General features: G+C 40.0%; 1 protein-coding gene across 1 annotated transcript in view; it reads right to left on the bottom strand.

Moving 5' to 3' along the window:
- The window catches only part of LOC146394112 (protein kinase C-binding protein NELL1-like), a 292613-nt gene that overhangs the window by 59975 nt on the left and 207915 nt on the right, over positions 1-24723 (bottom strand). Inside the window, exon 14 of the mRNA XM_084952387.1 lies at positions 15081-15203. Within this exon, the coding sequence (XP_084808513.1) occupies positions 15081-15203 (123 nt within the window). The remainder of the gene's footprint in view (positions 1-15080; positions 15204-24723) is intronic.

The raw sequence follows: 24723 nt of genomic DNA on the forward strand, positions 1-24723 counted from the left end.
ATGTGAGGAGCTTTCATAACAGAGGGCGGCACAGGATGTGCGACTCCCTGTATCTGAATCCATTACTGACACACACAGGTAGGCAGCTGACACCACTGTTTTCTCCAACCTCTGCTGCTGCCTCTGCCTCGCTGATAACATGACGCTTACTGCTGAGAGGCGAGATGTAGTGGCGGAATTACCCATGACCCATGCTGCTGGAAGCTGGAGGAGGGATGCATATCATATAGTGACGAATTTGGTTTCACACCAAGGGTTATGTTTAAAAAATTTCACTTATTTCAAACATGGCATTTTTTTTCTCTCCTTTTTGTTTACATAACAATAAAAACGGACACTTTGCACTATAAGATCATTTCTTTTTTAAGTCCCACTCTTTCACAACACCAGAAACATCAAACACACACAAACTGATCAGTTCGAGATATGAGTCTTCATCCTCCACCTCACTGAAATCCTGAGGTAGTATCCACTGTAGACTACGATCATTGGTTTTAAAAAGGTATATACATGAGAAAATTATGCTGTCCCTAAACAAGAGAAATGAGATGAAATCCTGTACTTAGAATACTGTGCAAAACTCTAGAGCCACTCCTCATTTCTTAACATTTCGTAGGAAAATAGGTAATAGCTGCAGTGGTTTATTGAAAAGTGCAAAATGAATGGAAGTGCATTATATATAATTCAGCAGTGGATCAAATAATTATTTTCTCTCTTCTTTGGATTATGGGTGCCTTCTTTACTATTCTTTGTCAAGATGAGCACACATGGCTTGAGGTCTGGGTTTTGGGGAAGCCAATCCGTGACTGCTATTATTCCACTGTATTCCTTACATCCTGGTGTGCTTTTACTGCATTGGCAATGTATTTATGATCACTGTCATGCTGAAAAATGAAACTGTTGCCAATCATGGTGGTTTAAATGGATGGTGGATGGTTTTCACATGGTGCGGCATGGTCAGTCTGATGGTACTTTTCCCAACGTGAGTGGCTGAAATGGAACCCCAAACCATGATAGAGCCTCCACTCTGTTTTATGGCTCAAGGCATTCACTGCTGTGTGTCTGTCTGGATGCCTTCTGTACATAATGAAAATGATTTGAACCAAAAATTTCCAATTGATTCTATTTTCACACCAACTGGAAACAGTGAGCTATGAGGACTGGACTGAAAGCGAGTGAAAAAGCAGCAGAAGTCCAACGAAAAACTCTGAAAGAGCTTAAGAAAGCCTGGAGAAATACTGCTAAAGACCACTTAACAAAAATGACAGGCAAGTCTGACTGCTTCAAAGGAAGATATTAAGAAAGAATTTGAGGCTTAAAATTTCTGCACAGTAGTGGTAGTTATGAGGATTTAAAAAAAAAAAAAAAAAAAAAAAAAAAAAAAAAAAAAAAAGGTGGGAAAAATAAGACCTCGCAAAAAAATAAATAATCAAATTTCAACCTAGGCGTTTGTACTTCAGGGACAGCTTATTGCAAAATCTTGACACTATGAAGGTTTGCATGGCATCATTACTTTACAGTTGTACAAAAAAGGTTTTAAAATCGAAATCTGTGAATTGTGAGGGGGCCAGGAGGGACTCACTTTGTCACGGTTTGCGGGGCAAGCCTGATGAGAGTGAGCTTTATTGAGGAGGATAGCATTCAACAAAAGGCGAGGGCGGCGAGAACGGAACTGACAAAACCTAAACTGGGGAAACTAAGAATAAAGCTAACCTGAAACCTTGAGACACAAACGGAGGCGCAGGGAGCCGTCGATAGATGCAGGGGACCCATAGAGGGAGATAACGCACACCAGAAACCACCAAATAACGCAGACAAACCAGCAATGCACATGAGAAAACACAGGGCTTAAATATACACAGGGCAATCAGGGAATGGGAAACAGGAGGGAGACACGGCTGGGAGTAATTGGACATAACGAGACAAGGGGAAGCGAAACCAGAAATACTGACGGGAGACGCAGACCTACAAAATAAAACAGGAACTCACACATGCAAAGACACAGACTAAGAAACACGGACTTTACACAGAGGAAAACACAGACAGAAATGACTAAACATTAAACTGAGGAAGAACAGAACCAAAAACCAAAATATATCACAACAATAGAAAACACAAAACGCTGGGTTGAAGACCCAGGATCATGACACACTTGCTGATTTTCATTGACTGACCCATATGGAAGTAAAATCAAGGGAAACTTTAGTTATTAAACTGTCAGTTGTAACTTTGTAGCACTGCTGAGCCATTTCCAACTCCATCCTACTGTACTCACTCGTGAAGTAAAATCAGTTTCAGTACGTGTGGGACTTTTCTGTACTTCCGGGATCTTTATCGTCACTCCCCAAAAACTGGTTTGGAAAACTTGAATAAGCTGTAGTTCTGTAGACAGAACAGTGTATCTGTATCTCTGTGCTGACTCACCACGAATACGCTGAAAATGATAACAAGCAAAAAGTCTTACTGAGTAGTAGGCCTATCATCCTGACAGCACGTGGAATAGACAGATGATGGATTAGCAATGGGAAACAGATGATAAGACAAGAACGAGGAGAAATAAGATGATTGAAGCGACAGCTTAGAAATCTGCACTGAAACAGACTGTGAATGAGACACTGATTTGGATGTGTGTGTGTGTGTGTGTGTGTGTGTGTGTGTGTGTGTGTGTGAGCCCCACAATGGTGAAAGACACATCAGGTAGAAGAGCAGCTGCTATTAAAAGCGAGTGAGGAGAACAGAAACGATCATATCATCCTCTCAGGAGATGGCTGCTGCTTTATTTCTTTCAGTTTGTCAAAAACAATGAGGTCTCAACTACATATCCATTCACTCAAGGTTTACCCCGTTTTTAATATGCTATCATAGCAGCATTGTATAGTGGGCCTGCATGTTGTTCGTGACTGAAGTATCTCTTCTTATAATGAATATCGTAGTCCAAAAAACTCAAACAAACTTTTACACTTTGGGTTTATAACTCTTTTTTCCTTGTGTCCTGGGGATTCTGTCTGTAGAAAACACCCAATAATCAGTTTCTAAATCCAAGGCAAATTTTCTTTGAAGCAACCCAGGGTATGCTATTTACCACGTCCAATATCATATGAATAAGAAAAAGACTGCTTTATTCTTGCCAAATTTCCTGTTTGGCAAAAACACTGAATTAATTAGCTGAAGAAACATGGAAAAACACACACACACACACACACACACACACACCACATGTTGTCATAAATCTATACACGGTGAATCCTGTCATGTGGACTGATGAACTATTGTCTGATTGTATCTTTTACAAGTGCGCTTTTTTTCTCTGAAAGCAGCAATAATTAGAACATACATGTGGTGTATAACATAAACAAATAACTAGTAGCAGGAATATAATTCATGGCTCCTTTTTCAGTAAATACATTTCCCTTATCGTAGGGACTGAAGCAGCGTTTGGCTTATTGACTTTGTTTTCAGAATGCACCAGTGCACAATTAAAAGTGCACAGAACTAACACTTCTCAACAAGTAATTACAACTGAAGTACCTGTTTAAAGTAAAATCCACAGTAATAGCTGTGAGTAAGAGAAACAGCTACAGTCACACAGTATTCTCCCATTCAAATGCTTCCTCTACTTGTCTATTTGTTATTTGAGTGTGTGTGTGTGTTTGTGTGTGTACAAGTGAAGCCTGCAGTCTGCCATAAATCAGCCATGGCCTGCAGATTTGAACTAAAGTGTTTTGGAGCCTAGAGCCTCCGAGCTTTGTGCTTTTCAGTCCCAGATGAAATACTCTCTGTTTTAAAACAGCCTCTATTTTATGTACGTATTTATTTATTTAAAATGTCAAAGCCACATACCCAGTAAATTTCTTAAGGCTACTAGAGCAGGTAGTAAAAAGTAACATACATACCTGCTTCCTTGGAGCGAACTTCAGATATGGTAGTTTGCGTCTTAACAATAATGTGGGACAGGGTCTGGCTGAGAGTAAGCAACACAGCAGGTGTAAAGCTACAAAGGTGATCAAAGCTTCCCTATTAAAGACTGACTGACAATAACACAGTCATGCTGTTTTGAAGCAGAACTCAGTGGCTATAAAATGTATATGCATAGTGGATCTCAAGTTATTAATATAATATAATCAATCAAAAAAATATATAAAGAATTAAATTAATTAAAATTAAAAAATTAAATTAAATTAGTATTTTTCTATTGGGCCAGTAGGTGTGCTTAAGGAATGCTAAGTGATGGTAAATTTTGCAACAGAAACCACAGTTGTCTCTTTCCTTCTCCCAGGTGTATTGGTATGCATTTTCCATATACAAATCTTTTACCTGGTGAAAATACAACTGCAAGCAGAAAATGTACCCAACATAAATTTTTTACTGTCTCTGAGCCACGGGGTTATTCTTTATTATGAACCTTAATTAGCTGAAATCTAAATGGAGACTTCAACAGCTTCAGAGCTACAGCTCACTGCAGTTTACAGAAAAACTAAAACATAATGTCTATAAATTCAATCTGCACTTTGTGAGTAATTCAATTTCTCTCTACATGTTCTGCTGTTGCTTTCCCACGGTTTGATTATTGGTGCTAAATGGCACTTTTAGAAAGACATCCATGTTGATTGATGGATTTGATTCTGACGCTGACGTTGTGCCATTTCAGGTTGTGTTGATCAGACAAAGATCAACACTAGAAACAGGAAAAATATATAGTTCTCTTTTTCTAATGTCAGCGCTCTCTCAGACACATCTCCGAAAATGTGGACAGGTTTTTAGACAAACTGGTGGCATAGTTATCAACACGGCATCAACCAGCACAGGATGAAGTCTGTTTGGGGTTTTTCATGCCCTTCATGAAAAACACTTCCTGCAGAGAAATTCTAATAAATGGTGTTACGGGATGTCCAGTCTGCCCAATCTTTAGTGGCTTAAGGCAGTAACCCTGATGGTTGTAGCCTTGTAAGTCTAGGCAAGTGAGGTAATAAGTAAGCGGGCTAATAAGTCCTCTACAGTGGCTTGCAAAAGTATTCGGCCCCCTTGAACTTTCCCACATTTTGTCACATTACAGCCACAAACATGAATCAATTTTATTGGAATTCCACGTGAAAGACCAACACAAAGTGGTGTACACGTGAGAAGTGGAACAAAAATCATACATGATTCCAAACATTTTTTACAAATAAATAACTGCAAAGTGGGGTGTGCGTAATTATTCAGCCCCCTTTGGTCTGAGTGCAGTCAGTTGCCCATAGACATTGCCTGATGAGTGCTAATGACTAAATAGAGTGCACCTGTGTGTAATCTAATGTCAGTACAAATACAGCTGCTCTGTGACGGCCACAGAGGTTGTCTAAGAGAATATTGGGAGCAACAACACCATGAAGTCCAAAGAACACACCAGACAGGTCAGGGATAAAGTTATTGAGAAATTTAAAGCTACAAAAAGGTTCACCTTCCAGCTGGACAACGACCCTAAACATAAAGCCAGGGCAACAATGGAATGGTTTAAAACAAAACATATCCATGTGTTAGAATGGCTCAGTCAAAGTCCAGATCTAAATCCAATCGAGAATCTGTGGCAAGATCTGAAAACTGCTGTTCACAAACGCTGTCCATCTAATCTGACTGAGCTGGAGCTGTTTTGCAAAGAAGAATGGGCAAGGATTTCAGTCTCTAGATGTGCAAAGCTGGTAGAGATGTACCCTAAAAGACTGGCAGCTGTAATTGCAGCAAAAGGTGGTTCTACAAAGTATTGACTCAGGGGGCTGAATAATTACGCACACCCCACTTTGCAGTTATTTATTTGTAAAAAATGTTTGGAATCATGTATGATTTTCGTTCCACTTCTCAAGTGTACACCACTTTGTATTGGTCTTTCACGTGGAATTTCAATAAAATTGATTTATGTTTGTGGCTGTAATGTGACAAAATGTGGAAAAGTTCAAGGGGGCCGAAAACAATTTTTAATCTTTGCTGTAAATATTGTTCATTCTGTTGGTTTAACATGGGACTTCACAGGCTTTGACTCGCTGTTGGAGACGCCCTCTGCAAGCATTCATTAGAAAAACTGCACTTCCACAAGTACTTCATTTGGGTTGCATGCCCCAAAACATACCCAATATCCACTTGCATGGGCTTGACTTGAGCAGATTGCTACCACAGTGAACCTGATAGTTTTCCCTTATAGCTTCGTGTAACAGATGTGTAATATGAAGCGCCTTGAGGCGACTTTTGTTGTGATTTGGCGCTATATAAATAAAATTGAATTGAATTGAATTGAAATTGAATTGTGGCATCGGTGGGACTCTGACTGGATCTTTGCCTCGGTGATCTCAGGGGAGCTCGACTAGGCCAGGCACATTCACCACAATCACTCAGTCTACCACAGCTGACCTACTTCTGCTCTCTCACTGACTGAGTAGTGATTATACCTCACATCTTGCTTCTATTACAGGAGAGTAATTATGGCTAATATTGTTGCTACAGCAATGCTATGCCTCTTCGGGTGACTGTTAACGACACAATAGATTTGGCTGCTGCTGATATTATGAAAACACACAATAGATGGAGAAGCACAGCTATTGCTCCTATTTGTAGGTGCTGATTCTACTCAGTCTTGCTGTATTTACGGTTCAAAAACACAATTTAAGAATGCAGCTCAGGTGTTGATTTTGAAATGATTGTGTTCACTGTGGCTTGAAAGATTTTCTCACCTAAAATGCTACCTGCTACTACACTGGAAAACATTTGTGAAGCATACTTGCTATTTACATGCGAACATTTATTCTCAACTTTATACCTGATGAGACCTACAGCCTACCTGCAGCCACCCACCTTCCTGCCTAGTGCTACTGGGATGATTGCTGGAAACATACAAAAAGGCCTCCATCCCACAGGCTCTATTTCAGTTCAACCAATTGCACAAACTGACTGTAAGAAAGAAGAAATGAAGGGTTAAGACTCCTTTTACCGTTACTTACTTTCGTTCCTCCACCGATTGCTCTGGTATTGCGGCTCTCTTGGGTTGACAAAGGGCTACCATTATGTCATCTCCCTTAGAGTCTAATAAATGGGCCACAATAGTTCAATCGAAGCACGGCAAAAGATTATAGATCAGCATTGTTCCCACTGCCAGCCTAATGATCAGCAGCCTATTGCACAGCCTTTGTCAGCAGTAGAATGAGTGAGCTAATCTTGTTAATGGTCCGTTTCATTCCCTAGGACTGGTTTGTATAGACAAAGGGGCTTTAAATAGAGAGGATTTGAGTAGTGAGTCTAAACAGTGGCGCAGAGGACAAAGGCACTGACTTGTGCTTTTCTCATTTTGCTATCGGACCTAATCGCAGAGGAACCATGTTGCAAGCAGCTAACAGCGAGCTGTAAACCCATGCTAATGTATTCTGGGAAATAGAGAATGGGGATGAGAGGGGGGATGAGAGGAAAAGAGAAATTGGGAGGGAGGGAGGGGGAAGGAGTGTAATTCAGTCTTCATTTCCTCTACAAGTATGAAGCATTTAATTTTCTGTTTACATAATTATTGCTCCCCGTCATCCTTTTTTGATAGGAACAACACATTTAGCAGTTTCTGCTGTGTAGTTGTGTGCTAGAGGGCACAGTGTTTTACAACATTTAATTGGCTGAAAACCACAGTATCTGAAGCTATGATTAATTGCAAATGTGGAAAAGAAAATTGTAACAAGGAAAAGAAAAAAAACCTCGCTACTTGTTTTTGAAGCTTTGTAGCAATTATCATTTGAGGCAATTATTTTTAGTCTGTTCCCCACTGTTAGATGTAGCAGCAAAGAGAGACCCCCCCTTGTGTTCAGCTCTATCACATCCACTCTTGTAATATAATTTAATGCACCAAGCGAAAATCCAGCATGCTGTCCTCATTCTATCATCTCTGTGATGTTTTTTTTTGTCTTCAATCAGTCTTGTGCCGGTGATACTCAACTATATTAAATCTGTGAAAAGTACTGTATACGCTTTGTTTAACAGATACTCTTGCTGGTAGCGCAGAGTGCTATGCAGTAGAGCACAAAGATATGAACACGGACAAACGATGCTGATGCAGTTCTTTAATGTAAACTCTTTAATCTTTCCACCTCCCTGCTCCGGCAAGTGTAATTTTATTATGTAATATTATTGTGTGAGAATATAATATCTGCTTAACAGATATTATACACTGAACATACTTTCTCCTCTCAGCTCCCAGGCACAAAGCCCATGTACTGTCTAATTGCACCTATGTTAGAATATAGCAGGTAATTATCCAGTGAATTCACAGTGAGCAAATGGGAAGCATGTATAGTCTCCTGTGGTGTGCTGCAAGGAAGCAAGGGGACAGTCAGGTAATGGGCTAACTTTTCTGACTCTTCCCAACATTGTCCAGAGTTCCATCCATCCATCCATCCATTTTCTTCCGCTTATCCGGGGCCGGGTCGCGGGGGCAGCAGCCTAAGCAAAGAGGCCCAGACCTCCCTCTCCCCAGCCACCTCCTCCAGCTTATCCGGGGGAACACCAAGGCGTTCCCAGGCCAGCCGAGAGATATAATCTCTCCAGCGTGTCCTGGGTCTGCCCCGGGGCCTCCTCCCGGTGGGACATGCCTGGAACACCTCACCCAGGAGGCGCCCAGGGGGCATCCTTGTCAGATGCCCGAACCACCTCAGCTGGCTCCTTTCGATGTGGAGCAGCAGCGGCTCTACTCTGAGCCCCTCCCGGATGGCCGAACTTCTCACCCTATCTCTAAGGGAGAGGCCAGCCACCCTTCGGAGGAAGCTCATTTCTGCCGCTTGTATCCGCGATCTCGTTCTTTCGGTCACTACCCACAGCTCGTGGCCATAGGTGAGGGTAGGGACGTAGATCGACCGGTAAATTGAGAGCTTCGCTTTCACACTCAGCTCCCTCTTCACCACGACGGACCGGTGCAGCGTCTGCATTACTGCAGCTGCAGCCCCAATCCGTCTGTCGATCTCCGGCTCCCTTCTCCCATCACTCGCGAACAAGACCCCGAGATACTTGAACTCCTCCACTGTCCATTGTCCAGAGTTTATGTGTGAAAACTCTTGGTCTCAGAAACCTACAGTCTTTAATGGGCATCTTGATTTTTGTCTATCTGTTAAGATTTATCCTCTGAAGAGATTTACTCAGATAAACGTAACCAGAAAATATACTCACTCTAGTTCTTAAGATGCAAAAACAAGTCTCAGTACATTTCCTCTTTTCAATTCAACATAGCAGAAAGCTTGCAATTAGGGTCCATTAGACAAACGGCCTATTGAATCACTTTCACACTGACTTTAACCTCCTAAGACCCAAACTCATTCACGGCATGCATTTTTAATTTCTCCTTGATATTTGGGCATTTTGGGACCTGATGAATGTAAAAACAAAGAATTACCAGATTTTTTTTTTTTACCTAATTTTTGTTTCTAAGAAAAATGAGAGCCACATAAGAGGATATTTGTTTAAAATTTTGATAGAACAGTAACAATATAATGTCCTCGTAAGTGGATATCAGGCCCTTGTAGAGCAAAACTGAGTATTTTGGTCTAAATAACCCAAAATGTGGTGTCCACATATGTGGATGCCAGGTCCTAGGAGGTTAATGCATCACCTGAAATAGCTCTTTTCCACAGAGTTTAATCCTTTAACCCTTTAATGATTCACACCCATTGAAATATTATCCTGTAAATATATCAAAAACCTTGTTTCACATATACAAGCTATGCAGTCAAGTCCATAAGTATTTGACAACAGCACAATTTTTGTAATTTTGCCTCTGTACATCACCATGGTGCATTTTAAACCAAACAAGCAAGATATGATTGAGGTGCTGGCTTTCAGCTTTAATTCGAGGACTTTAACAAAAGTACTGAGTTAACTGGAGAATTACAGTCATCTGAATTCACAGTCCCCCATTTTTTCACATGCAAGGCGTGCAATTTTAAATTAAGGAAGCCATTATTAGGCTGAAACCAAAAATATCAAAGGACTATCAAAAGCTTTAGGATTTGCCAAATCAAAAAAACTGGTATATTCCCAAATGTACCAGTGGCCAGCTCAGAAACACCAAAAGGCCTAAAAAAGAAAATTAAAAGAATTTAAAAAATTGCAAACACTTCTCATGGGCATGAATGTTGTGGTAATTTTCCAGGGTGGAATGATTGTACACCATCTCCAATGACTTCAAAAAGAAAAAAAAGAGTTGTTTTCAAGACTGAATTTATTTTGGATTTTCTCCAATCCAATGGAGTTGAAAGTACACATACAGGATCAAATATATACAGAAATTCTGGGGATTCTACAATGTTTTTTAACCTGACAAAATCCAAGGCCTATTAACTTGAAGAGAAGTATAGATTTGGATAAGTTGGGATAGTCTCTTGGAGCCATTTCTAAACAATCACCCATTCCAAGACCATCAGTTGAAAAAAACAACCAAAAACCCCAGAAAAAAAACAAATACTGAACTGAGAGGGTGTCGACTGAGAGTCAGTCCCCACTCCAAAATGACACTTTCAACATCGACTGAAATTTACAGCTACCCACACGGACAAGCCAATTACCTTTTAGACGATAGTTTTACGGTCAGATGAGACAAAGACTGAGCTATCAGGCCACAAAGAGATATGTTTGGAGGGGTAAAACTAATGTTTTTTAGCAGCTCTCTGCTTGTTGGCAGTAGAATCATCCTCTGGCACTGTTTGTCTGTCAGTGATACTGGTAGACTGCACATAATGGATGGAATAATGAATGAGGACGACTACTTCCAAATGTTTCAACTTCACAAATTAATATCTAGATGACTGAAACTTGGACAAAATTGTGTGTTCTAACAGGACAATGGAGGCTTACATTTAGCCTCTGGCATCACCTTCCCAAAGCCCTGACCTCAACTCTACTGAACATTTGTGGACTACACTTAAAAGCCGGTTCTGTGGCAATAAACCAACCAATTTAAATGAACTCAACCAATTCTGCAAAGAAGAGTGATCAAATATCCAGCCAGAATTATGCCAGAAGGTTGTTGACAGCTACCAAAAGCATCTGGTCAAGGTGCAGTTTGCTAAGGGACATTTAGCCAACCAGTGTGGATTAGAAAAAATCCGAAATATATTCAAACTTGTGTACCCAATTCTTGCTTTATAAAGTCATTAAAGATGTATGTCGTACAATCATTCCACCCTGGGAAAACAACAGTTCAAAGCAATCATTACAAGCCCAGAATGACCATGATATTCATGAGTGTGCGTAAACATCTGACCACCACTGTATAGAGATTTAATTGGCTGAAAACTAAGGTATTCACAAAAGTCTTGCCAATCTAATAATTAATGAAACATCACTTCATGACATCAAATGGGGTAAAAGAGGAGCTTTAATCTAAAGTCTAACAAAATGTGTGAGATTTTCAGTTCGGAAGTCACTGAGCATATAAACCTATACCTATAGCAGGTTTTACCATCCTCCAAGCCCTAACAAATAGTAAACGCCAAATTACACCTTTGCAAAAGAAAATGCTACCTCCTTGACAACAAATCCAAGTGAAGTTGCATTGTATATGTAAAAAGACATTAAATGTTGATGGGTACTTGTTGGCCGTTCCACCCCTCAGTCACCCATACATTTTCTGTCTCTGAAATGCAGTTTTGCACAGTCGGGTATGAGCTAAAGCTAAACTCACCTTTTTGCCTTATTAACATTACCAGGGACAGGCTGAGGAGCTGCAGTCACACTCAGACTAATTCCCCTATTCCTAAGAGGGCAGTAGTGATGTATGAGGGGAATGAGATGGGAGGCACAGGTCGATTGGCCAACACTGTCACCATCACACAGTAATGAGATCTCAGGGGGAGGGGGAAAATAGAGAGAGATTCCTCAAACTCCCCTCTCACATAATATACTAATTGGCCTGCACAATATAGGTAAAATGCAGGAAGTTTTAATGACATTATTAAAACGAATTTCCCTACATGCCTCTGACAAATGTCATTAGTCAGCTGGATTGAGTGTCATGCATGGCCTCAGCATAATGACTGATCATGTATTAGCTACACAATGTGGGGTCTGGGTTAATTTCCCAGACTAGGAATATCTAGGCACTACATGAACTAGGTTTTTATTCTAGTTTGGTGAAGGAGTATTTGACCAGTTTGTTCAGAATCCTGATTTTAAACCTTTCCAGCAACTTTGGGGCAAATTTTAAAAAAAGAAATCATCCTTTAACAATAATGCCACACCTTCCTGTTGCAGCTAAAGTGGGGTTTTCCTTGCAGGAAATCTTTTGAAAGGATATTAGAGGAGTGCAGAATAAAGTCCACGGATGGAATTACATGTTCAGGAGCTAGATGCACATTTTTCATGTGCCTAAAAGTACCCATTTTTTAATAAAGTGCATTTCTAATTCCAACATGAAAAAACAAAACAAAACCCACTATGTTAACTAATGTTTTCATATTTCATCATTTATATTCTAAACATTGTTTGATATATTCACCTCTCTGTTATATAAATTGCACACTGACCGTGACTTCTGGAGTGACAAATATGTAGGCTGTAGTTTAATTTTTATATTGTCCTCAAGCATTGTGTGCCTCTGTGTGTGTGTGTGTGTGTGTGTGTGTGTGTGTGTGTGTGTGTGCGTGTGTGTGTGTGTGCGTGTGTGTGTGTGTCATGAGTCTGGAGACAATCCAGAGGCTAAAACTATGTGGAAGGCACTTTGCAAGTTACATTGATCTCTCCCTGCACCTGCCTCCTACCTGCTGCTCATCCTAATGCCTGTTTTACAGATGGCTGGGTGAGTGGGGGGTGGGTGACAACGACTTCTTTACTTTTTTTTTATGTCTCCTGTTACTTTCTGGTTCTGTCACTGCATTTACCTCCTCTTTCACTCTCCTGCATTTGCTGCTTTTTGTTTCATCATTCACTTTCCCTACTTCTTGTCCATCACATACATGCAGATGTCAACCCACAGCACCATATGATACACTTACCCTCCCACTAATCATTTGTATTACTGACATGCTTTCCTCTGTCCTGTCCTAATTACAACATTATTAAGTTTCACGGTGAGGAGCAGCAAGGCCGACGCAAAGTGTGGCTTCACTATGGAACACGGTGGGAAGGTCAAAATAAAGCATGGTTTTTAACCCTGAAAAATGATAGAGTAGATAGTAGTCCTGACATTCCCTTTTGATATTCGGCACTTTCAAGGAAATTACAGGAAAGCAAATAAAAGCCCACATCCTCACAGGCGGCATATATTGCCTTTTGGGGGGGGATGTCAGCTTGTGCAGCAACAAATACATCCAACTGCAGCACATTTGCCGGAATTTTGTTGAGATCATGTTTAGGTAGGTTAGAATATCAAAGCCTAATTAGGCTTAATGACTCTCCCATCTCTTGGACAGCAGCCAAGCATATGCACACAGTCTAAAAAATTACACGAAAGTGCTCCATGCAAGCCCATGGGGTCTCTTTATTTACAAATCAAGCTGTAGACATGAGCAGGGCTGGGAGTTGAGCTGTATTTTAAGACTTGAGTTCAGAAGTACAGTATATTATGAGTAGGCAGCACCAACTCTGAGCAACAAAACACATTTTGAGAAATAAACCTCAAACCCTCAAACGCTTTGTAATATAGAGCTTGTTATCTCCTACACATACACACAAAAAATTTTCAACCTGAGTGTTTTGCTCTTTGCTGATAAAAAAGGGACACATTGAGCAATTAACTCTATTTTACCAAATCGAAAAATACCCATAAAATGTAACAGGCAAAGTGCAACCTTAACACCCAGGCAAGATATACCTGCCATGTCTTTGTGTGTGACTAAACATCTCTTATCAAACAGATACCGTAAATAAAAAACTTCCTGATTCCTCAGATTCTGAAATGTAGTATGTTTTCTTTCTCATTGACTGGTTGGCTAAAGTGAAAATCTGATGTTTCTGCAGCTCTGTTGGTGGATCCTAGCAATGTTTGTGGTATTTTGGTGACCTCAAGCCACAGCACTCCTCTGGACTGTAAACGCTCTCAATCCTCTAACGAGCCTCTGCTGCTACGATTGCCCTGCATGGCCTAGAAATGGCTGCCCCGTTTCATCAGCCCTGAAAATATGCATTTCAGCAGAATTCATACTGCGCCTTGCTGATTGGATGCATGAACACGTCATCTACCTGTGAATAGGAGATTGATTTGACATAACAAAAAAAGCACAAAGTGACTCTATTTGACCCACCACCGACTTCTGTTTTATACAATAAAATACGCAATATTCAAAATGTACACTGACTCTGAAAACTTACTAAAATTAAGCATCTTATTAAGGTTAGACTGTTGGCAGGATCCTCCAAACTTAACATGTCTTAATACCTCTTTTTAAGACAAATGAGTCACAGTATATTTATAGTTAAAGTATACAGACCATATTTAAATATGGAGGTATCAATACCAAAGTGTCCTAACCACAGAACCTTTTTAAGAGCCAACAGGGAGAAACTCCAGCAGCTGGATTGTAATCTCTCATCTGATTTAAGGAATACTTTCCTAATGCGCTTATTATCTTAACTTCTAGTTTCAGTTGCTATGATTGTGCAAGGTCCATTTTCTTTTTAGCAATATCCATGCCTGACCAAGACGTTAAACTCAAGACAACAAAACATAACTTCCCACAGTTTTTGTAAAATGTGTTTTGCTTTGCTGACAAACATGTGCTACTGCAGACCAAGTAGTGCTGCAACTTGAGTCTTCGGTCTAATCTCTAGCAGGCAAACAACCATATCTTTAACATGCTTGCTGAAGTGAATGATCAACACTTCTAAGGTCTATGTGTAGATTTAATGGAGTCTGTTACAAAGAATTGTAATTTTCATAGCTATAGATATGCAAAGGTTCTGATATTTTTTCAAATGTTAATTTTTTGTGAACCTGAAAACAAAGTGTTTTCCTCTGTATGCTGTATGCTGTAGGAGGAGCGAACCACATGAACCGTGTTGTAATGAAGCATGCAACCTATCTTCAGAGGATGTGGCAAGGTTTTTTGTTTCTGTGTCTGTGTGTCAGGTGGGATATTCCAGGGTTAGGAACTTACCTCTGCAGATGGTGCCATTTCCCACGTAGCCTGGCTTGCAGGTACACAGATGTCCCCTAATGGTGTTGGTGCAGATGGCGTTCTCATCACACAAATCCTGGCCGCTGGCGCACTCGTCATGCTCTGAGGGAGAAACCGACAGAGAGGAACTTCACATAGAGAATAGAGTGTGTGTGTGTGTGTTTGTGACTTTGCTGTGTGTGAAAGATGGAGGGGTCATTTCTTTTTGAGCCGAGAGGCCACCCAATCGCTACGCTCTGAGAGGACAGTCAACCGGCTGCTTGGCTCAGAATGAGAAGCCATAGCTGAGTGTTTCTTCTGTCAACAGCCACCTCTCTGAGCAACCATGTTTTCAAACACCAGTTATGCTTGGCATGCTCAAAATGGACTTGAAGTGGATTCTCGAAGGTGACTTCAAACAAACACACAAGCTCGCTTTCGTTCCAAGCCCGCTTTTACTTAAAAACTACCGCCCATGGTGGAGAGGCAACAGCTGACACATGGCAGGTGTGCTGACTAATTACTGAGCATCAGAATTAATTAGCCTAATGATGTTGGCTTGGACACTGATGACTTGCTAGACACAATATCGAAAATATACCATCTCTTTACTTTAACATGTGAACATGTTGAGTTTTCCAGAAAGAGAATCCTTGACTCTACTAGTTGAAAACAGTTGCTTAAAGTGTTGCAGCATTTGTACGCCAACATGGGACAGAGTGATTAGACAGTAGGCTAACAGCATGGGCTGCTTCTGTTTTGTTCTCTTTCCCACTGCCAGAAGAGATTTTTTTTATTATGAAGACAAAGCAGAAAGAAAAAAAGAAAAACAGTTTCCTTTCCCACCCGTAAAAACTCTGCCAAAATCCTGCTCACTGCAATCAACGCTCTGCATCCCGGCAATGAGACAAGGTGAATGTCCCTACCGCTGAGTATGTGACAAATTCAGTACAAGAACATTATCACAGATAATGCGGGGAATATAATTAAAGCATGATATGGCCAGAACATATATAAGCTGTCTCGAGCAGGGCTGTCAGACTCATTGTAGTTCAAACAGAGCTCGGTTTGATCTTAAATGGGCTGTCAGATTAAAACCGGGACAAAGCAGCATGTTTTAAAAGTGTGCAGGAGCACAAGTACATTCTGAGAATGAACCAATTTAATCACTTTGTCTAAGTCTTGATTTTGATCTTATTTTTACTGCTGTTATTGCTTTATTGTTTTCATATTTATTAGTGGAGTTTGGAGGCATAATAGGATGTACCCCACCTCTTGTCCTATGACAGCTGGGATAAGCTTCAGCCTGCCCATAACTCTGAATTGGATTAGTGGAAGAAAATTCAATGGATGGCTGGATGTATAGTTGAGTTTAGAGTTACAGTAGCCCTGCTTTGCAGAGAAACGTGAACCCTATGGCTCTCTAGGAGGTTTGGTTTGTGCACCTTTTCCACATTTTGTTCGACATGTTACTCTCCTCTTCACAAAGCCATCCTGTGCATGGGATTGGGCTGTTTAGTGGGCTGTTTATGGCTTGAGGGCCAAATGTTTGACACTTGGATCTAGTACTTACAGTTGGGGTGACAAATCTAGTCCCTGATTGCGTTCAATATATCAGTTTAGAACAATATGAAGATATATTCATGATTGCATTTTTTTTGTGATGTGCTCTAATTTGTCAAAACTATTTAACAATATGATGATCAAAACAATTGTCAGCTTAAATGTGTAGCTCTGAATGAACGAGTGGAGGTGCACTGATCCAATCACAACACAGAAAGTGGCCTTACAGCAGCTGATGATAATGACAGCAAGCATGACTTCTGTCATGTCAAACCCTTGAAAGAGAAATTATTGCCTTATTCACTCATTCTTTGACTCAAATAAAGGGGCAAACAATATTCTATGACCGCAAAACTGAGACAATTTTTTGTAATAGAAAACTTGCAAGGTCAGCATTATGAAAATATGGACAGTTTTGTTAGAATCGTGAAATGCTGACTTACTAATAAAATAGTAAGTGCTGTGAGTAACGTACAATCTCAGGGTCGGTGTTTTATAGTCTGCTGGGTACCATGAACTGCTCTCTTGACTTTTATATGTTTGCTCTTAGATAGAGGCCTGGGGGAAAAGGAAAGGGATTTAGTACTGCAGGCAGTGCATGATTAACCACCACTAAGAGACCTTCCACTAAACAGGAATTCCATTTCACTTCTCTGGCAGCGTAGTTCAAATGTAACTGCATAGCCAAAGTTTAACTTTGGACTTTTCACATCTTTGATGGCATTTGCTAAACATAAAAAATATTTTTATATGATACAAAGTAACACAGGTAGCTTAGCAAATTATGAATGCACCATATTTTATTGTAAAAAATTTACAGTAGGGGGTAGGTGAAGTGTCTTGCACAAGGACACAACGACCGAGACTGTCCCAGCTATTTTTTGGATCTGACTGAGCTACTATGGTAGTGATTTCTGTATTACAATGTAGGCTTTTCTGGTTTGTCGTCCTTTTTGACCAGAGTGACTAAAATGTAAGAAAAACAGAGCCCCGTGGTATATTAAAGGCATGTGAAACTAGCTATTGCAACCTTAAACTCAACACCATGAGTTTACTTAGAGCGTAGTTCTCATCGGCCAAAAAGACAAAGACTTCACCAATGAACAACAGCGAATTTGATTATGACACTATTAGTGGTTTTAAAACATTTACATTTGTTATTTTATGATCTGATGCACTGATCTTGGCAAGTCAGCCCCCTGGCAGTTTCTGTGCTTACTATGCATTTCCCTCTGGGATCAATACAATCTTCTCTTATTCTTATTCTTATTATTTTTTTAACAACAGCTCAGCTGTAGTCCTCCAAAAGTAGGCTAACTTAAGCACGTGCAGGATATTTTCAAACTTAAGCTGTATGCTAAGGAGAGATCATTTTTTTTTCAATTTGAAACAGAGAATTTCTCCTTCTTTGTAATGTGTTTCATAGTAACCTGTGTGGCTCAGAGACCTGACAGGTTACCTCCATGATACTTGGAGACTAGAGCTTCTCTCAAATCCTAATAAAAAGAAGCATAATGAGGGAATACTTCCCAGTTTTCCCCCTGTTCCATTCACGACAGAGCTGACACCAGACCTGCTGGACTCACCAGTGTGCTGATGTATAACTGCCCATCGTTGCAAGTGGTCTTAGTTGGAAATCACAGCTAAGGCTGTTGTTTGCAGCAAATCAAATTGCAACGTTTATTAGGACCTTTCACCCATATCTATTCTCCACAAATTAATAAACCTTGTGCGTAGCACACATAGAATATATTATTTAGGTTTATTTAAATTGCTGATGTAACATTTATGCACACCGATGTGCTCAAAAATTCTAAAACTGAACCTAAAGTCACAGCACAGTTTTTTTTTTTTCAAAACACTATAGAAGATTTTTGTGTTCAGTTCTAAAGGTGCCAAAGGTGACACTTGTAACATTAAAAAAATGTTCAGGTGTCACAGTTAAGGCATTGCGTTATGATATTGAGGCAGCATAGACAGGAGAAAATGCACTAGAAAGCAGAAGCTTCTTACTTACTATGAAATGTCAAAAGACCTACCGTGAAAAAAGGCATATATTTTTATCTCTGCTACTGAGGTGACAGATACATTTCTGCAACAGGAAAAAAATGTCTGATTGTCGTGTCACACTGTTAAAAGCAAATGAGCAACTGCTTGGCTGAGCTCCTGTTTCTTTAAAGCGCACCGGCATGCTGCAGCATTTTAAACGCCACAGAATTAACATGTTACACACATGTTACACTAACGAGACCCTCTCTGACAGGCCTGTGTTACGGTTGATCTTGGGGCATCATAACCCGGTGGTTGCTGTATAGTTGAAAAGAACTAAATTATAACAACATGAAATGATAATCACAGGTGTCAAGTCAAAAATCACACCAAAGTTCCTAAAACTGGGTGAAAGTAAGAAGCTCAAAGACCATGGTCACTGTCATACCCATGTAGAAGGTTGGGTTGCCCAAATAAAATAACTTCTTCATTTATGATCATGTATCTCTGAGAGTGTTCACCAGAAAACAGAAATAAAAACACTGATATTGATTTGTACTGGCAGATATATCTGGAGATTACCTGGAACGCAGTGAAGTAGATGTGCTTTTTAAAAGTAAGTGCAGAAGGAAGTGTGGTGGCAGATTTCTTTTCTCATGTATTAATCACATATTTAATCATATCACATTAGTTAGTAATATCACTTTCTCACTGTACTATAGTAAGAGCACTCCTGTCACTAGTTTACATGCATGTGGAATGTTAACACAGTGAGGCCATTGTAATCGGAGACGTTAAACAGATAGTGGGACTCCTTCTGCTTATCAGGGATGTAAATCTGTAGGTGACGGCCAAGCAGAAAACAAGGTCATAATTCTTTCTGTGAGGGAGGAGGTATAGCCCCCCCCCCCCCCCCCCCCCCGTGAGAGGGGCCAACATGTAAGAGTTTGTGGAATGTTCTTTGTCTGTGTCTCTGTATATAAGATGTAAGGGCGGTGGCCAAAATTCAGAGATGGTCCTGGTGTTTCACTGGGATGCTCTCTCCACATTGCAATGTGTTTATTAAACCCATTTCAAATCAAGCTTGCTGGGTGTGTTGCAGGTTATTGTTAAATTTTCCACAACAGAAGCATAGGCTGATGAGGACAAATTTTTAACCCCTGTATGAAATCTAAAGTTTTTGTCAGAATTCCTAAGCATTTTTTAAACAGTGAGGCAGCATAGACAGGAGAATTTTCAACGCAGCATTTCTGGACATAGTCATTTTGTATGAAAAGCATAAATTATATATATATATCTATTTGCACATGATAATTTCCGAGAAAAAAAAACAAACAAAAATTACCAGCTTCATATTATTAGCCACCTGAAAAACTGACCTTTTTATTGAACCTTAACACAAACCACTGCTGTGCAATGATTTAACTTCAACTGCGTAATCTCAAAGTTTCATCAAGTTAAAAATGAGGGTTATCTTCTGATTTACACACAGTATCTCTGTGAAGGTTCTCAGTCATCCAGGTCATCGTAGTCAAAGGAGCTTCTTCAGTTCTCAGAACTGAAGAAGCTTCTCGGATGAGAGGTGAAACGTCTTCAAGTAACTTAAAGAAGTCCAGACGCTTTTCTTTGCAAGCTCCTTTGACTACACACAGTATCATAACTTCAGCACGGGTTTGAGCTGTCACTTGAGAAAGCATCATACCAAAAACAAAACCAGTTTAGACTTAAGAAAAAAGAATTGTTGATGCTTACAAAGAGGGAGATACGCAAAGTTATCACAGTGTTTCCAAGTACCAAGAACTAGAGTGAGAAATTCAGAGAAAGCCAGACAGAACAAACCTGGCAGAGGTAGGAAGCAAAAGATTTCAAAGGCTCTGGAAAGGAAACTAGTGAGAGATGTGTCTAAAGACAATCACTACTACGAGGTCGCAGACCAAAAAACCTCCACTTCTGCATAAGAGACATCTTTAAGCCAGACTGCAGTATGTTTAACATAACCTGGAGAAAGGTCATCCATACGGGAAGAGGAAACCAGAGCTGTTTGCCCACAAGAAAGCAAAAAGTAGGGAGAGGCATATAAAAGACATATAATAATCCATACAGTGAAACATGGTGGTGGGATTATTATTATTATTATTATGTGGGGATGGTTCAGTGCATCTTTAAACGAGAATCTCATCAAGCTCTTCTAGCACGACAACAACCCAAAAAGTACATCGATCCAAGGGAAGAACCCTGATTTTGTGACATTACTTTAGATTCTGTGAAGTAAAAGTAAAATAATGTAAGCATCTAAAATAAAAGTTGTGTTTAAAATTCCTTGCTCTATTTAAAAGCACTTGGGAGAGAAAGAAGAGGACCCAATATATAACCTAAAGGTACTCCACAACTAACTGGGTACATAGATGCCAAATACTGTCCAAAATGGAAAGAGAAACTCTTAACTGAGAAATATGACTGGAGCCATTTAAGGGCTTTCTCTCTAATGCCTACAACACAATACAAAATGTGTCAGGACAACGCCATGATCTACGTCATCAAAAAGCATGATGGCAACAGAACTACTAGCATCAACAGTTAAAAGTGGGCCATTAAAAAAAGTCATAAAAGGGTGATTTCTGTGCTGCGTTATGAATTGTCGGAATGATGTCTGTCATTTATAAATGTGAGATTAATTAATCTTTGGCAACATGTTATTGATTTATGTCCTACTGCTGAGTTTATCACACTGATTAAGCTTTAGTGAATACATATTCAATTAGAATCTAACATGATTTAAGATGATTATAAACAATACATTAAAGAGCAGTCTGTGACGGTGCTGTGGTGGGAATTTACAGCCCAGCTGCACTGCGAAAATATCTTTTTATATCAACTGTGTCTTTAAGTGCCAGTCAGTGCCCGGGGCTCACAGCACTCAAAAGATGCACACTCCCTCAAACGCACTCCTCATTAATATGCAAACGCTTTGGTGGGAGTCATGACTAATACATTCCCCTTAATTAATGAGTGGTGCTCATAAAGCCCCGAAGCAAGTCGGCAAAATTATTTTGCTTTTCTCTTCCCAAGGATTTCCTCCTTAGGTTGAGCTATAAAGTGGAGGTGAGTGTTAACAGTGCTTGTGGTATGTGTTAGAGTTTATGTGAAGGGATATGAAAAGTAGTCGACATTGATGGCAGGAAGAGTCGTGTGATTAAAAATTCAGGGTTCTAATAGCTGTGAGCTAATGGCGGTGAGAGCAACACAATCCACACTGATGGACACAGCTGCTTATTAAAGCTGTTTAATGTCTGCTGGCCAGTTTAAAATTATAAAGTGAAAGCCAACACTGACAGATAATGAGTAAGTGAAGAACTGACAAGCTGTAATAAATCCTAAAACACACTTAAAGGCTCTATTTTTGTGGCATTGGGATGGCGAGTTCGAGAAACCCTTCGACCTTTTGGGGGTTTTGTGGTCCTTAAATTTCACTTTGCCTGTCTGTGCAGTGTTTTTGTTCGACTCGAACAATGCTACAGGTAGGAAGGGAAGCCAAACAGATGGGAGGTTCATTCAAATGAAGCTGCGGAAAGCTAACTGTTGGTGGAAATCATGCCAGAAATTGTGCTGAGAAAAGAAGCATGTCCCCTGGTGCGAATTCAATTTGCTGCCAATCTGATGATTGTATCAACAACAGCCAACAATAAATTGTGTATCAAAAGTATTTACATTTACAGCAAGAGTTGGACTCATTGTTGCACTTCCCTGCAAATCAAAAAAGTGATCACAGTTACCTGTTATTGACAGCATTTTTCGTTTAAAATTCTAATTTAATTATTTAATATCTCATCTGTGCTGGTTATGACGACTTTGTATTTATTCAACAATAAAACCCTGCGATCCTTTTCAACGTAACTCCTTCTGTTGCAGTCTGTGTCTAAAACAGCTGCTTCAGAAAGCCTACACAATCTGTGCTTTGCACTTGTCGTTGCACTTACTGAAATAGAGCCTTTGCTCTTTAGATTTATTGTGCTTTTTTATCCCCAAAACCTCGGGGACTTCTTTGTACAAGCGTACAGAGAGTAATGTCATATAAATTTCTAGTGCCATTACACTGGAAAAATGTGGATGTGGACCTTTGACTACCTTCTACTGCTATGGACTGGTACTTAAATAGTGATTTTCTAGTCTTCCCACTCAAAGTGCTTTTATACTACATTCACACAGTTTTGTTTTTTTTAAATTCTAGTCACTTCTGTGCTTTAACCCATCGTGCACACTTATACACAATCATATACATCAGGGGCAATTCTGGGGTTCAGTGTCTCACCCAAGTACACTTTAGCACGCAGACCTGGGGAGACGGGGGCTCAAACCACTGCTGCCCTCTAGCTGGGTGTGTGAACGAGCATAAACAATTTTTGTTGTACATGAAAACAACATTCCCGCATCCCAGATGGTCCAATTCGTTATACAGTTGGCAATGTTTTTCGCTTTTCTGTTTCCAAAATTTCTGGCAAGGTGACCATGCTTATACCATATACAGTTAACAAGAGAACACTTGCAGTGTGTTGCTCATACCTGAGACATTTTACTGTAGTCAGAAGCAGCTCTAGTGTGGAAATAAAACCAGCAGGCAGTGGAAGCTGCTTATTTGCTGGGTCTTTTTGTCAGCAGGGGGATGAGCATGCACTGTTTTGAGGTCACAAGAGGCTATAAACATGAACGGCTCACTCTGATCTCTGCTTTCTGAGTTATGGAGAAAGGACAGAAATGTGACCCTTTTGTGGGAAAACATTATTGTGTATAGTGTCCCCTTTTTAGAGACTCGGTATAGGGTTTTGATGGCTAATTTTCTGAGTTCAAGAGTTCATGAAGAAATAAATGGTGATTTGTGCAAGGTTTGGAGTCTATTTGGGGTTTCAACAATTTTAAAGTGGAAAAATGTAGAAGGGTGCCATTCAAAAAAATAGACAGCCAAAGGGATTTCAGCTCTCAGGTAACTTTTACCAAAGTCACAGACATTTAATAGGTTTGGACTTGGTGATTACAACTCCTATTAAACACTCCTCAAACCTTCTCTCAACAATCAGCAGCCACTTTATGCTCTGAAATTTGTAATTGTTGATGCCAACAAAGCAAAAGACCATAAAAAAGCAAGCACTTGGCAACAGTGGGAAGGAAAAACTCCATTTTAACAGGAAGAAACTTCTGACAGAACCAGTCTCATCATCTGCCGCGACCGGCTGGAGGTGAAGGAGGAACCAGCAAGAGTAACAATAACTGTGGGAAGTTTTGAACAAGACTGCTACAACTTTTGCATGGAAAGGCTCATACGTGCCGAGGTGTCAGTACCAGTTGTGTCTTACATTCCTCGAATGTTCTGTATATGCTTTGAATTTTATCATTGCACAGCTAGCCTATGTATCAGTCTTCACCAGCTTCTTCTATGTTTATTTATTTATTTTTTTTAATTGCAGGTATATCCTGCATGCCTCTTCACAAGTCAAGTCTATTTTCTTGTGACTCATGCATGTAACTACATGAATTGCATACTGAGCTATGAGTGCTGCCAAAAAGTGCTCGAGTGCACAGCAGGCCTCTGGATGAATGTTCTGTGTCAGATGCATGAATGACTTTTAACTGATGCTACTTTTGCTGCTGATGCTGCTTTCACTATGCAGCTGGTGTGGAGGTTTGAACCTTCTGTCTCGGCACTGCTACTTTTTTCTTGTGTCTGCCATCAAAAAGGAAAAAGTTAAAGTAGTAGATAAAAGTTTTTGGCAGCAGTTCATGACTTCATAAATACACCTTGCATTGAATTACTACACAATAGAGTTCTTTAGACATCACTAACAAATATCACTGATTAGAAAGACGCTAAAATCCTTCACGCACAATGGAGGGATCAAATAACAGAAAAAAGGATAACTTGAATTACTTTGGTAAAATTGCGTTCCATGTGCTCAATAAATCAACACCAAACAGTAAATGAACAACCGAATCTTGACTATCACACAGCACTCAAAATGGACATCCAAGGAAATACTTTTCATACTGGTTGTAATCAGCCTGGAAGCTCATAGTAGGCTGTTTTCTCCTGGGAAATTGT

This window comes from Perissodus microlepis, chromosome 1 (assembly GCF_051167445.1).
Source record: "Perissodus microlepis isolate ML-2025 ecotype Zambia chromosome 1, ASM5116744v1, whole genome shotgun sequence".
Classification (NCBI taxonomy): Eukaryota; Metazoa; Chordata; class Actinopteri; order Cichliformes; family Cichlidae; genus Perissodus; species Perissodus microlepis.